Source organism: Eleutherodactylus coqui, chromosome 7, assembly GCF_035609145.1.
Source record: "Eleutherodactylus coqui strain aEleCoq1 chromosome 7, aEleCoq1.hap1, whole genome shotgun sequence".
Lineage (NCBI taxonomy): Eukaryota > Metazoa > Chordata > Amphibia > Anura > Eleutherodactylidae > Eleutherodactylus > Eleutherodactylus coqui.
This window is the reverse complement of record NC_089843.1, coordinates 223,991,582-224,004,124: the sequence shown is the minus strand read 5'-3', so window position 1 is coordinate 224,004,124 and position 12,543 is coordinate 223,991,582. Positions and strand designations below refer to the sequence as shown.

At 54.0% G+C, this 12,543-nt stretch overlaps 1 protein-coding gene across 1 annotated transcript in view; it reads left to right on the top strand.

The window, feature by feature from the left end:
• The window catches only part of LOC136573217 (scaffold attachment factor B2-like), a 74,702-nt gene that overhangs the window by 49,925 nt on the left and 12,234 nt on the right, over window positions 1-12,543 (top strand). Inside the window, 1 exon segment of the mRNA XM_066574499.1 lies at window positions 8,609-8,667. Coding sequence (XP_066430596.1) covers window positions 8,609-8,667 — 59 coding nt within the window.

The following is a 12,543-nucleotide window of genomic DNA, read 5'->3' as shown; positions in this document are numbered from 1 at the left end:
TGCGCGGGGGGTAGGTCAGCACTGTGCGCGGGGGGGTAGGTCAGCACTGTGCGCGGGGGGTAGGTCAGCACTGTGCGCGGGGGGTAGGTCAGCACTGTGCGCGGGGGGTAGGTCAGCACTGTGCGCGGGGGGTAGGTCAGCACTGTGCGCCGGGGGGTAGGTCAGCACTGTGCGCCGGGGGGTAGGTCAGCACTGTGCGCCGGGGGGTAGGTCAGCACTGTGCGCCGGGGGGTAGGTCAGCACTGTGCCCCGGGGGGTAGGTCAGCACTGTGCGCCGGGGGGTAGGTCAGCACTGTGCGCGGGGGGTAGGTCAGCACTGTGCGCGGGGGGTAGGTCAGCACTGTGCGCGGGGGGTAGGTCAGCACTGTGCGCGGGGGGTAGGTCAGCACTGTGCGCGGGGGGTAGGTCAGCACTGTGCGCCGGGGGGTAGGTCAGCACTGTGCGCCGGGGGGTAGGTCAGCACTGTGCGCCGGGGGGTAGGTCAGCACTGTGCGCCGGGGGGTAGGTCAGCACTGTGCGCCGGGGGGTAGGTCAGCACTGTGCCCCGGGGGGTAGGTCAGCACTGTGCGCCGGGGGGTAGGTCAGCACTGTGCGGGAAGGGGGGGGGGGGGGGGGGGGGGGCGGCGCTCTGCGCTAGAAAGTTTAGCCAAATCTTTTTCTCATCTCCCTTCTGAGTGGAGATGCCCTCATGTAAGATTTCTGAAGGACTTTGCAGGATCTTCTTGTAGGGAGTCTCCCTTTTATTGTTAGTATTTCTTTCCTTTAAGGGATAATACTGAGAAGCGCTATAAAACATCCTTAAAGGGAACCCGCCACCTCCCTCCAGCACCACCGGCTGAGCTGCTGTACGGTGCTGTTGGGAGAGGTGATGAATTATACTTGCCGGTCACCCGCACTATAATAGGACTCTCTGCAGACTGCTGTGCGCTCTCCCAGAGACTTGTATGAAGAGTGCAGTATAACAACCATCCCCCGGCTCCCAGCAGCTCTCCCATAGACTTGTATGAAGAGTCCGGTATAACAACCATCCCCCGATCCCCCCACTCCCAGCAGCTCTCCCATAGACTTGTATGAAGAGTCCGGTATAACAGCCATCCCCCGGCAGCTCTCCCAGAGACTTGTATGAAGAGTCCGGTATAACAGCCATCCCCCGGCAGCTCTCCCAGAGACTTGTATGAAGAGTCCGGTATAACAGCCATCCCCCGGCTCCCGGCAGCTCTCCCATAGACTTGTATGAAGAGTCCGGTATAACAGCCATCCCCCGACTCCCGGCAGCTCTCCCATAGACTTGTATGAAGAGTCCGGTATAACAGCCATCCCCCGGCAGCTCTCCCATAGACTTGTATGGAGAGTCCGGTATAACAGCCATCCCCCTGCAGCTCTCCCATAGACTTTTATGTAGAGTCCGGTATAACAACCATCCCCCGACTCCCAGCAGCTCTCCCATAGACTTGTATGAAGAGTCCGGTATAACAGCCATCCCCCGGCAGCTCTCCCATAGACTTGTATGAAGAGTCCGGTATAACAGCCATCCCCCGGCTCCCGGCAGCTCTCCTATAGACTTGTATGAAGAGTCCGGTATAACAGCCATCCCCCGGCTCCCAGCAGCTCTCCCATAGACTTGTATGAAGAGTCCGGTATAACAGCCATCCCCCGGCTCCCGGCAGCTCTCCCATAGACTTGTATGAAGAGTCCGGTATAACAGCCATCCCCCGGCAGCTCTCCCATAGACTTGTATGAAGAGTCCGGTATAACAGCCATCCCCCGACTCCCAGCAGCTCTCCCATAGACTTGTATGAAGAGTCCGGTATAACAGCCATCCCCCGGCTCCCAGCAGCTCTCCCATAGACTTGTATGAAGAGTCCAGTATAACAGCCATCCCCCGTCTCCCGGCAGCTCTTCTATAGACTTGTATGAAGAGTCCGGTATAACAGCCATCCCCCGGCAGCTCTCCCATAGACTTGTATGGAGAGTCCGGTATAACAGCCATCTCCCGGCAGCTCTTCTATAGACTTCTATGGAGAGTCCGGTATAACAGCCAGCTCCCAGCAGTTCTCCTATAGACTTGTATGAAGAGTCCGGTATAACAGCCATCCCCCGGCAGCTCTCCCATAGACTTGTATGGAGAGTCCGGTATAACAGCCATCCCCCGGCTCCCCGCAGCTCTCCCATAGACTTGTATGAAGAGTCCGGTATAACAGCCATCCCCCGACTCCCAGCAGCTCTCCCATAGACTTGTATGGAGAGTCCGGTATAACAGCCATCCCCCGGCTCCCCGCAGCTCTCCCATAGACTTGTATGGAGAGTCCGGTATAACAGCCATCCCCCGACTCCCCGCAGCTCTCCCATAGACTTGTATGGAGAGTCCGGTATAACAGCCATCCCCCGACTCCCCGCAGCTGTCCCATAGACTTGTATGGAGAGTCCGGTATAACAGCCATCCCCCGGCTCCCCGCAGCTCTCCCATAGACTTGTATGGAGAGTCCGGTATAACAACCATCCCCCGACTCCCTGCAGCTCTCCCATAGACTTGTATGAAGAGTCCGGTATAACAGCCATCCCCCGGCAGCTCTCCCATAGACTTGTATGAAGAGTCCGGTATAACAGCCATCCCCCGGCAGCTCTCCCATAGACTTGTATGGAGAGTCCGGTATAACAGCCATCCCCCGGCTCCCAGCAGTTCTCCTATAGACTTGTATGAAGAGTCCGGTATAACAGGCATCCCCCGGCTCCCAGCAGTTCTCCTATAGACTTGTATGAAGAGTCCGGTATAACAGGCATCCCCCGGCTCCCAGCAGCTCTCCCATAGACTTGTATGAAGAGTCCGGTATAACAGCCATCCCCCGGCAGCTCTCCCATAGACTTGTATGGAGAGTCCGGTATAACAGCCATCCCCCGGCTCCCAGCAGTTCTCCTATAGACTTGTATGAAGAGTCCGGTATAACAGGCATCCCCCGGCTCCCAGCAGTTCTCCTATAGACTTGTATGAAGAGTCCGGTATAACAGGCATCCCCCGGCTCCCAGCAGCTCTCCCATAGACCTGTATGGAGAGTCCGGTATAACAGCCATCCCCCGGCTCCCAGCAGCTCTCCCATAGACTTGTATGAAGAGTCCGGTATAACAGCCATCCCCCGGCAGCTCTCCCATAGACTTTTATGTAGAGTCCGGTATAACAACCTTCCCCCGGCTCCCGGCAGTTCTCCTATAGACTTGTATGGAGAGTCCGGTATAACCGCCATCCCCCGGCTCCCGGCAGCTCTCCCATAGACTTTTATGTAGAGTCCGGTATAACAACCATCCCCCGACTCCCGGCAGTTCTCCTATAGACTTGTATGGAGAGTCCGGTATAACAGCCATCCCCCGGCAGCTCTCCCATAGACTTTTATGTAGAGTCCGGTATAACAGCCATCCCCCGGCAGCTCTCCCATAGACTTGTATGAAGAGTCCGGTATAACAACCATCCCCCGGCTCCCAGCAGCTCTCCCATGGACTTGTATGAAGAGTCCGGTATAACAACCTGCTTACCGGCAGCTCTCCCATAGACTTGTATGAAGAGTCTGGTATAACAGCCATCCCCCGGCTCCCGGCAGCTCTTCTATAGACTTGTATGAAGAGTCCGGTATAACAGCCATCCCCCGACTCCCCGCAGCTCTCCCATAGACTTGTATGAAGAGTCCGGTATAACAGTCATTCCCCGACTTCTGGCAGCTCTCCCATAGACTTGTATGAAGAGTCCGGTATAACAGTCATTCCCCGACTTCTGGCAGCTCTTCTATAGACTTGTATGGAGAGTCCGGTATAACAGCCATCCCCCGGCTCCCGGGAGCTCTCCCATAGACTTGTATGAAGAGTCCGGTATAACAACCTTCCGCCGGCTCCCTGCAGCTCTTCCATACACTTGTATGAAGAGTCCGGTATAACAGTCATTCCCCGGCTTCTGGCAGCTCTCCCATAGACTTGTATGAAGAGTCCGGTATAACAGCCATCCCCCGGCTCCCGGCAGCTCTCCCATAGACTTGTATGAAGAGTCCGGTATAACAGCCATCCCCCGGCTCCCGGCAGCTCTTCTATAGACTTGTATGAAGAGTCCAGTATAACAGCCATCCCCCAGCAGCTCTTCTATAGACTTGTATGAAGAGTCCGGTATAACAGCCATCCCCCGGCTCCTGGCAGCTCTCATATAGACTTGTATGAAGAGTCCGGTATAACAGCCATCCCCCGGCTCCCGGCAGCTCTCCCATAGACTTCTATGGAGAGTCCGGTATAACAGCCATCCCCCGGCTCCCGGCAGCTTTCCCATAGACTTCTATGGAGAGTCCAGTATAACAGCCATCCCCCGGCTCCCAGCAGCTCTTCTATAGACTTCTATGGAGAGTCCGGTATAACAGCCAGCTCCCAGCAGATCTCCTATAGACTTGTATGAAGAGTCCGGTATAACAACCATCCCCCGGCTCCCAGCAGTTCTCCCATAGACTTGTATGAAGAGTCCGGTATAACAGCCATCCCCCGGCTCCCGGCAGCTCTTCTATAGACTTGTATGATGAGTCCGGTATAACAGCCATCCCCCGGCTCCCGGCAGCTCTCCCATAGACTTGTATGAAGAGTCCGGTATAACAGCCATCCCCCGGCTCCCAGCAGCTCTCCCATAGACTTGTATGAAGAGTCCGGTATAACAGCCATCCCCCGACTCCCAGCAGCTCTCCCATAGACTTGTATGAAGAGTCCGGTATAACAGCCATCCCCCGGCTCCCAGCAGCTCTCCCATAGACTTGTATGAAGAGTCCAGTATAACAGCCATCCCCCGTCTCCCGGCAGCTCTTCTATAGACTTGTATGAAGAGTCCGGTATAACAGCCATCCCCCGGCAGCTCTCCCATAGACTTGTATGGAGAGTCCGGTATAACAGCCATCTCCCGGCAGCTCTTCTATAGACTTCTATGGAGAGTCCGGTATAACAGCCAGCTCCCAGCAGTTCTCCTATAGACTTGTATGAAGAGTCCGGTATAACAGCCATCCCCCGGCAGCTCTCCATAGACTTGTATGGAGAGTCCGGTATAACAGCCATCCCCCGGCTCCCCGCAGCTCTCCCATAGACTTGTATGAAGAGTCCGGTATAACAGCCATCCCCCGACTCCCAGCAGCTCTCCCATAGACTTGTATGGAGAGTCCGGTATAACAGCCATCCCCCGGCTCCCCGCAGCTCTCCCATAGACTTGTATGGAGAGTCCGGTATAACAGCCATCCCCCGACTCCCCGCAGCTCTCCCATAGACTTGTATGGAGAGTCCGGTATAACAGCCATCCCCCGACTCCCCCGCAGCTGTCCCATAGACTTGTATGGAGAGTCCGGTATAACAGCCATCCCCCGGCTCCCCGCAGCTCTCCCATAGACTTGTATGGAGAGTCCGGTATAACAACCATCCCCCGACTCCCTGCAGCTCTCCCATAGACTTGTATGAAGAGTCCGGTATAACAGCCATCCCCCGGCAGCTCTCCCATAGACTTGTATGAAGAGTCCGGTATAACAGCCATCCCCCGGCAGCTCTCCCATAGACTTGTATGGAGAGTCCGGTATAACAGCCATCCCCCGGCTCCCAGCAGTTCTCCTATAGACTTGTATGAAGAGTCCGGTATAACAGGCATCCCCCGGCTCCCAGCAGTTCTCCTATAGACTTGTATGAAGAGTCCGGTATAACAGGCATCCCCCGGCTCCCAGCAGCTCTCCCATAGACTTGTATGAAGAGTCCGGTATAACAGCCATCCCCCGGCAGCTCTCCCATAGACTTGTATGGAGAGTCCGGTATAACAGCCATCCCCCGGCTCCCAGCAGTTCTCCTATAGACTTGTATGAAGAGTCCGGTATAACAGGCATCCCCCGGCTCCCAGCAGTTCTCCTATAGACTTGTATGAAGAGTCCGGTATAACAGGCATCCCCCGGCTCCCAGCAGCTCTCCCATAGACCTGTATGGAGAGTCCGGTATAACAGCCATCCCCCGGCTCCCAGCAGCTCTCCCATAGACTTGTATGAAGAGTCCGGTATAACAGCCATCCCCCGGCAGCTCTCCCATAGACTTTTATGTAGAGTCCGGTATAACAACCTTCCCCGGCTCCCGGCAGTTCTCCTATAGACTTGTATGGAGAGTCCGGTATAACCGCCATCCCCCGGCTCCCGGCAGCTCTCCCATAGACTTTTATGTAGAGTCCGGTATAACAACCATCCCCCGACTCCCGGCAGTTCTCCTATAGACTTGTATGGAGAGTCCGGTATAACAGCCATCCCCCGGCAGCTCTCCCATAGACTTTTATGTAGAGTCCGGTATAACAGCCATCCCCCGGCAGCTCTCCCATAGACTTTTATGTAGAGTCCGGTATAACAACCTTCCCCCGGCTCCCGGCAGTTCTCCTATAGACTTGTATGGAGAGTCCGGTATAACAGGCATCCCCCGGCTCCCGGCAGCTCTCCAATAGACTTGTATGAAGAGTCCGGTATAACAGGCATCCCCCGGCTCCCGGCAGCTCTCCAATAGACTTGTATGAAGAGTCCGGTATAACAGGCATCCCCCGGCTCCCCGGAAGCTCTTCTATAGACTTGTATGAAAAGTCCAGCATAACAGCCGGCTCCCGGCAGCTCTCCTATAGACTTGTATGAAGAGTCCAGTATAACAGCCATCCCCTGACTCCCGGCAGCTCTCCCATAGACTTGTATGAAGAGTCCGGTATAACAGCCATCCCCCGGCAGCTCTCCCATAGACTTTTATGTAGAGTCCGGTATAACAACCTTCCCCCGGCTCCCGGCAGTTCTCCTATAGACTTGTATGGAGAGTCCGGTATAACAGGCATCCCCCGGCTCCCGGCAGCTCTCCAATAGACTTGTATGAAGAGTCCGGTATAACAGGCATCCCCCGGCTCCCAGCAGCTCTCCCATAGACTTGTATGAAGAGTCCGGTATAACAGCCATCCCCCGGCTCCCAGCAGCTCTCCCATAGACTTGTATGAAGAGTCCGGTATAACGGCCATCCCCCGGCTCCCCGCAGCTCTCCCATGGACTTGTATGAAGAGTCCGGTATAACAGCCATCCCCCGGCAGCTCTCCCATAGACTTTTATGTAGAGTCCGGTATAACAGGCATCCCCCGGCAGCTCTCCCATAGACTTTTATGTAGAGTCCGGTATAACAACCATCCCCCGGCTCCCGGCAGTTCTCCTATAGACTTGTATGGAGAGTCCGGTATAACAGCCATCCCCCGGCAGCTCCCTCATATACTTGTATGAAGAGTCCGGTATAACAGCCATCCCCCGGCAGCTCCCCCATAGACTTGTATGAAGAGTCCGGTATAACAGCCATCCCCCGGCAGCTCCCCCATAGACTTGTATGAAGAGTCCAGTATAACAGCCATCCCCCGGCTCCCCGCAGCTCTCCCATAGACTTGTATGGAGAGTCCGGTATAACAGCCATCCCCCGACTCCCCGCAGCTCTCCCATAGACTTGTATGGAGAGTCCGGTATAACAGCCATCCCCCGGCAGCTCTCCCATAGACTTGTATGGAGAGTCCAGTATAACAGCCATCCCCCGGCTCCCAGCAGCTCTCCCATAGACTTGTATGGAGAGTCCGGTATAACAGCCATCCCCCGGCAGCTCTCCCATAGACTTGTATGGAGAGTCCAGTATAACAGCCATCCCCCTGCTCCCAGCAGCTCTACTATAGACTTTCATGAAGAGTCCGGTATAACAACCATCCCCCGGCTCCCTGTAGCTCTCCCATAGACTTGTATGGAGAGTCCGGTATAACAGCCATCCCCCGGCTCCCCGCAGCTCTCCCATAGACTTGTATGAAGAGTCCGGTATAACAGCCATCCCCCGGCTCCCTGTAGCTCTCCCATAGACTTGTATGAAGAGTCCAGTATAACAGCCATCCCCCGGCTCCCTGTAGCTCTCCTATAGACTTGTATGAAGAGTCCGGTATAACAGCCAACCCCCGGCTCCCCGCAGCTCTCCCATAGACTTGTATGGAGAATCCGGTATAACAGCCATCCCCCGGCAGCTCTCCCATAGACTTGTATGGAGAGTCCGGTATAACAGCCATCCCCCGGCAGCTACCCTATAGACTTGTATGGAGAGTCCGGTATAACAGCCATCCCCCGGCAGCTACCCTATAGACTTGTATGGAGAGTCCGGTATAACAGCCATCCCCCGGCTCCCTGCAGCTCTCCCATAGACTTGTATGAAGAGTCCGGTATAACAGCCATCCCCCGGCAGCTCTCCCATAGACTTGTATGAAGAGTCCGGTATAACAGCCATCCCCCGGCTCCCTGCAGCTCTCCCATAGACTTGTATGAAGAGTCCGGTATAACATCCATCCCCCGGCTCCCCGCAGCTCTCCCATAGACTTGTATGGAGAGTCCGGTATAACAGCCATCCCCCGGCAGTTCTCCCATAGACTTGTATGAAGAGTCCGGTATAACAGCCATCCCCCGGCTCCCGGCAGCTCTTCCAGCAGCGCCGTGCAGTAACTCGGCTCGTGGTGCTGTAGGGAGGTGACCGGTTACCTTTAACAAGAAAAAAGTATTCAGTTATGTCTTCAATTATCTGAATCTTCTGTTTAACATTTTAGAGATGGACGTGACTGGGGCGATCATGGCCGTAAGATGGAAGAGGAGCGTGTGAGACCAGGTGATGGCAACGCTGGGGCAAGATGATGTCGTTTAGCTTAGTCCTCCAGTCCCGGTAATGGCTGGGCCGTTCCTGTAGTGCTGCATCAGCTCCATCACAATGGATGAAAGGGAATGTGCTGCTAGTAAGGCCCCTGTCCACGGGCATTGCGGTATCCCTCGACAGATCTCCGCCCCAGGAGCTGCCGCCCAGCAGAAGGAGCCTGCAGCCGGATCTCCGCAGTCAGCCTATGTGACAGGCTGACTGCAGAGAATCGCGGCAATTCGCAGCATGCTGCAAATTGCCTGTCGCGAGCTGAGAGTCGCTATGATTCTCCGCTTGTGGACAGGGGGCCGGTGCTCTCCATAGCAACACTATGGAAAGCATGCATTGCGTTTCCTGCTTCCGGACTATCGCCGCGGGAAACACAATGCAAAAACGCCCATGGACAGGCAGCCTAACTTGCAGACTGCAGTGTGAACACCTTTATTTTCATTGCTTGCAAACGTCATGGCAGCAATCCTACCAGCAAAGGCCCATTTACACGTAACGATTGTCGCTGAGAGTTCACTCACATGAGTGCGCCATGATCGTTGCCTGTAAACGCGAGCCCTCATGCACTGTCCGTTAGTCGCTCAGTTGCAGCCTGCGTAAGTCTTCGCCGGCTCGCTGACTTCTGGTTATGTGTAAACGCTCCGTGCGTACATGGGGACGTGAAGCGCTGAGAGATTCTGAGCAGTGATCCGCCCCTCTACACGACACAAGGGAGAACGACTGCGAATGAATTAGCGATGACCTCAAATGAGAATCAACTCATGTAAAGGGGTCATAACCTGCCAGACCAAGCAGGTTGGTGGGAGGGAAGCCCAGCTACAGCGGAAGAGTGTGAACCAAAAAGACCGTGTGAGTGCCCCGGGGTATATGTGAAAAGAGAGAAAAAGCAGAATAACATAAAAATATATAGAAAAAATGACCCACCCCCCCCCCCCCACCGCCAATCGAAACTGTCGCCGCATGCGCCCGTAATCCAAAACTTTACATATTATATTAAAAAGGAACCCGTTCTCTTATTTTATTTTTTTTTGTGTAAATATGCTGATTTTAAAAACTGCTTTAAATTCTTAAAGGATCCTTTTTTTAAGTTTTGTACCTCCAATAAAACTAAACCTAAAAAATGGAAGGGGGGGGGGAGCGACCAAGATGGATAGTTGGGACTGAGTGACTTTCAGATCTTTAGAATCCTGCTATTCTGCGATGCTGAATGCTCTGCAGCGCTGAGACCCTCGCCTAGTCCCCACTGCACACTCCTGGCTCGGAGCCGAAGTGGATTCCCCTGAGGCCATCAAGGAGGACTTTAGGCCAGTGTGGAGCCTGTCCACATCTGGCATCTTGCAGGCTTGCACTCGCCGGTCCAGAGCATCGGGGTTCGACTGGCTGAGGCCTCCTGCTGCGAGTACCGCTGGTGCACAGCGCCAAGTATCTGCAGACCCCAGCAGTGTGCTACGCTGACCCAAGGGGGAGTCTTCTGCTTAGGGATCCTGTATAAAGCTGCCGCGGGCAGTGCCAGTGAATGCTGCCGGGACATACATCACAGGCACGGAGGTGCAGGAGCTGGCACCCTAGATGCCAAGTGGCGCGGTGAGCTCTCAGGGGAGCCTTCTAAACAGGGTGAGGAGATTTACCCGGCCTCGACACCAAACTAACAGCCCAGAAAGGGTATTCCAGCTGCCGCCGCTGCGCACGGGTACATATTACTTGGACAGACCCCCCGTGGTTTGGGGAACTGCAGGACTCCTCTCTGTTGGGTCTGACTTTCTGCGGCCTCTTGGGCCGCCCCCCTTTTTTCTCTACAGCAGCATTTATAATTTACCAGCTTGAATATATTGCAGATAGCGGACTCGCTGATTTATTGTCATACTACAGTATAAGACTTCCTGCTGAGACCACTAAATGCGACTTGTGGCTCCGACTTACTATCCTGACTCAGCGATAGCGGACCCCGCTGAGCCTTGGGACTTTAGCCTCCTGCGCCATTTGGACTGGCCACAATTTGCTCCTCTAACAAGCAAATGGAATGAACCTATAGATCTCCTATATCCCTGCTATAGTAGCGTGTGTTGGTGCGGTAACGCGCTTCCTGACAGACAATCCTATTCTATAACCAACCAACATGAGCGCACGAGCAAAGGGCTCCGCTGCGGCCGAAAATGGAGAGTTAGCCCGAACGGAAACACCTGACCACGCACCACGCACAGGACGGGCTACTCAAATGAACGACAACGAAGCCCACTATGCGCCAAATTTTAGAGTCCATTAACACGTGCAAATCCTCCCTCACAGGGAAAACCGAGGAGATAAAAGTAGATGTTACCCTGCTGAGTCAAGATCTACAAAACGTGAGCGGTCGATGCAAGAAATGGGGGCCGTCTCCTATCTAGAGGATACCGTGCGCCCACTCCCTGTAGCCGCACAGAAAGCAATTAGACAGAGTTCTGTCAATCTAAGACCGATGACCTGGAGAATCGCTCATGACACAATAACCTTCGCATAATAGGCCTTCCGGAAAAAACGGGTCACAGCCTGAAATATTTATGGAGAGCTGGTTACAATCCACACTGGGAGACGACAATTCCTCCGCCTCATTTGGGGTGGAGAGGGCTCATCGCGTTCCAGCGAAACCACCCGCATCGGCAGCTTCTCCGCGGCCATTCCTAGCTGCAGGGATCGAGATGCAGCCCTACGTCAAGCCAGACTGAAAGGCCCTCCCAAACATAATAACTCTCTGATATCCATATTAATAACAGCGGGTCTGCAGAAGCGGAGGGCCGCCTTTATAGAGGTAAGGACAGAGGTATCCCTTACTCTATGCCCTACCCGGTGCGTCTGCGCATCATGGCAGATGGAAAGGTGACTTTTCTGCATTTGCCCGCGGAGGCCTCGGAGTGGCTCCGTATGCACCCTTTGTAAGGACCTACCAATGAGTAACTACTCTGCCTTACACATGCATGGACCTCGATTAGGTTGATGCAGAGACTAAGGCATCTTAATCCTTGGCCTATGGCTGGTGGTGTCTATGTGCCGATATGGCTGCGGTTGTTGTGGCTACTAATAAATACGTTCTCTGTTAGGTTTGTATGGTGCTACGGCATCAGCCAGGCGCCATGCCCTGCAGTCACAGCTGGAAAGCCAATATCCCTTGGGCCCCTGGAATGCCCCCTACTCACGACATCCGCTACTTTAAGTAAAGATTGTAGCTCCTCTGTTTTAGCTGACCTTCCTGTAGGATATTAGCCGCTGGGATGTCGGGGTTAGCTGTATATTGGATTATTATTGTATTAGTCTGTGCTGATATACATATTTTAGAGTTTGCAACTTGCTCTTTTATCTAAGGCCTCTGAGTCTGACCTACCTTCTTATATATACCAATGTCATTGGAATGTGCGAGGTTTAGGCATGGCAGCCAAGCGGAAAGCAGTTTTCTCTTGCATCCAACAATTCGGTCCCCATATAATAGGCCCGCAGGAAACCATCTTATCATAGAAAAAGCTGATGTTCTTAAAAACCCATGGGTCCATCGGATGTCGTCCTATCCCCACCTCCTTCTCCAGAGGAGTTTCACTTCCCATTCATAGATGGTTACGATGGAATCCTATTAATGTTGGCCGGGCCACGCAGGCAGATTGAGATTTGTATACTCCCTCTGTGGAACATCCCCAGTTTGTTATCCTTACAATCCATACCAGACCCTCCATATGGGATTGATTTAGGAATCCTGACATTGGGCGATGCATACACAGATAACATATTCCCCTCATTTACCCGCCTGTGCGAGACCCTGCAAGCGCCACAGCTTCAATGATTTAGATCTTTTCAATTAAGCCGCGCATTAAATACCCA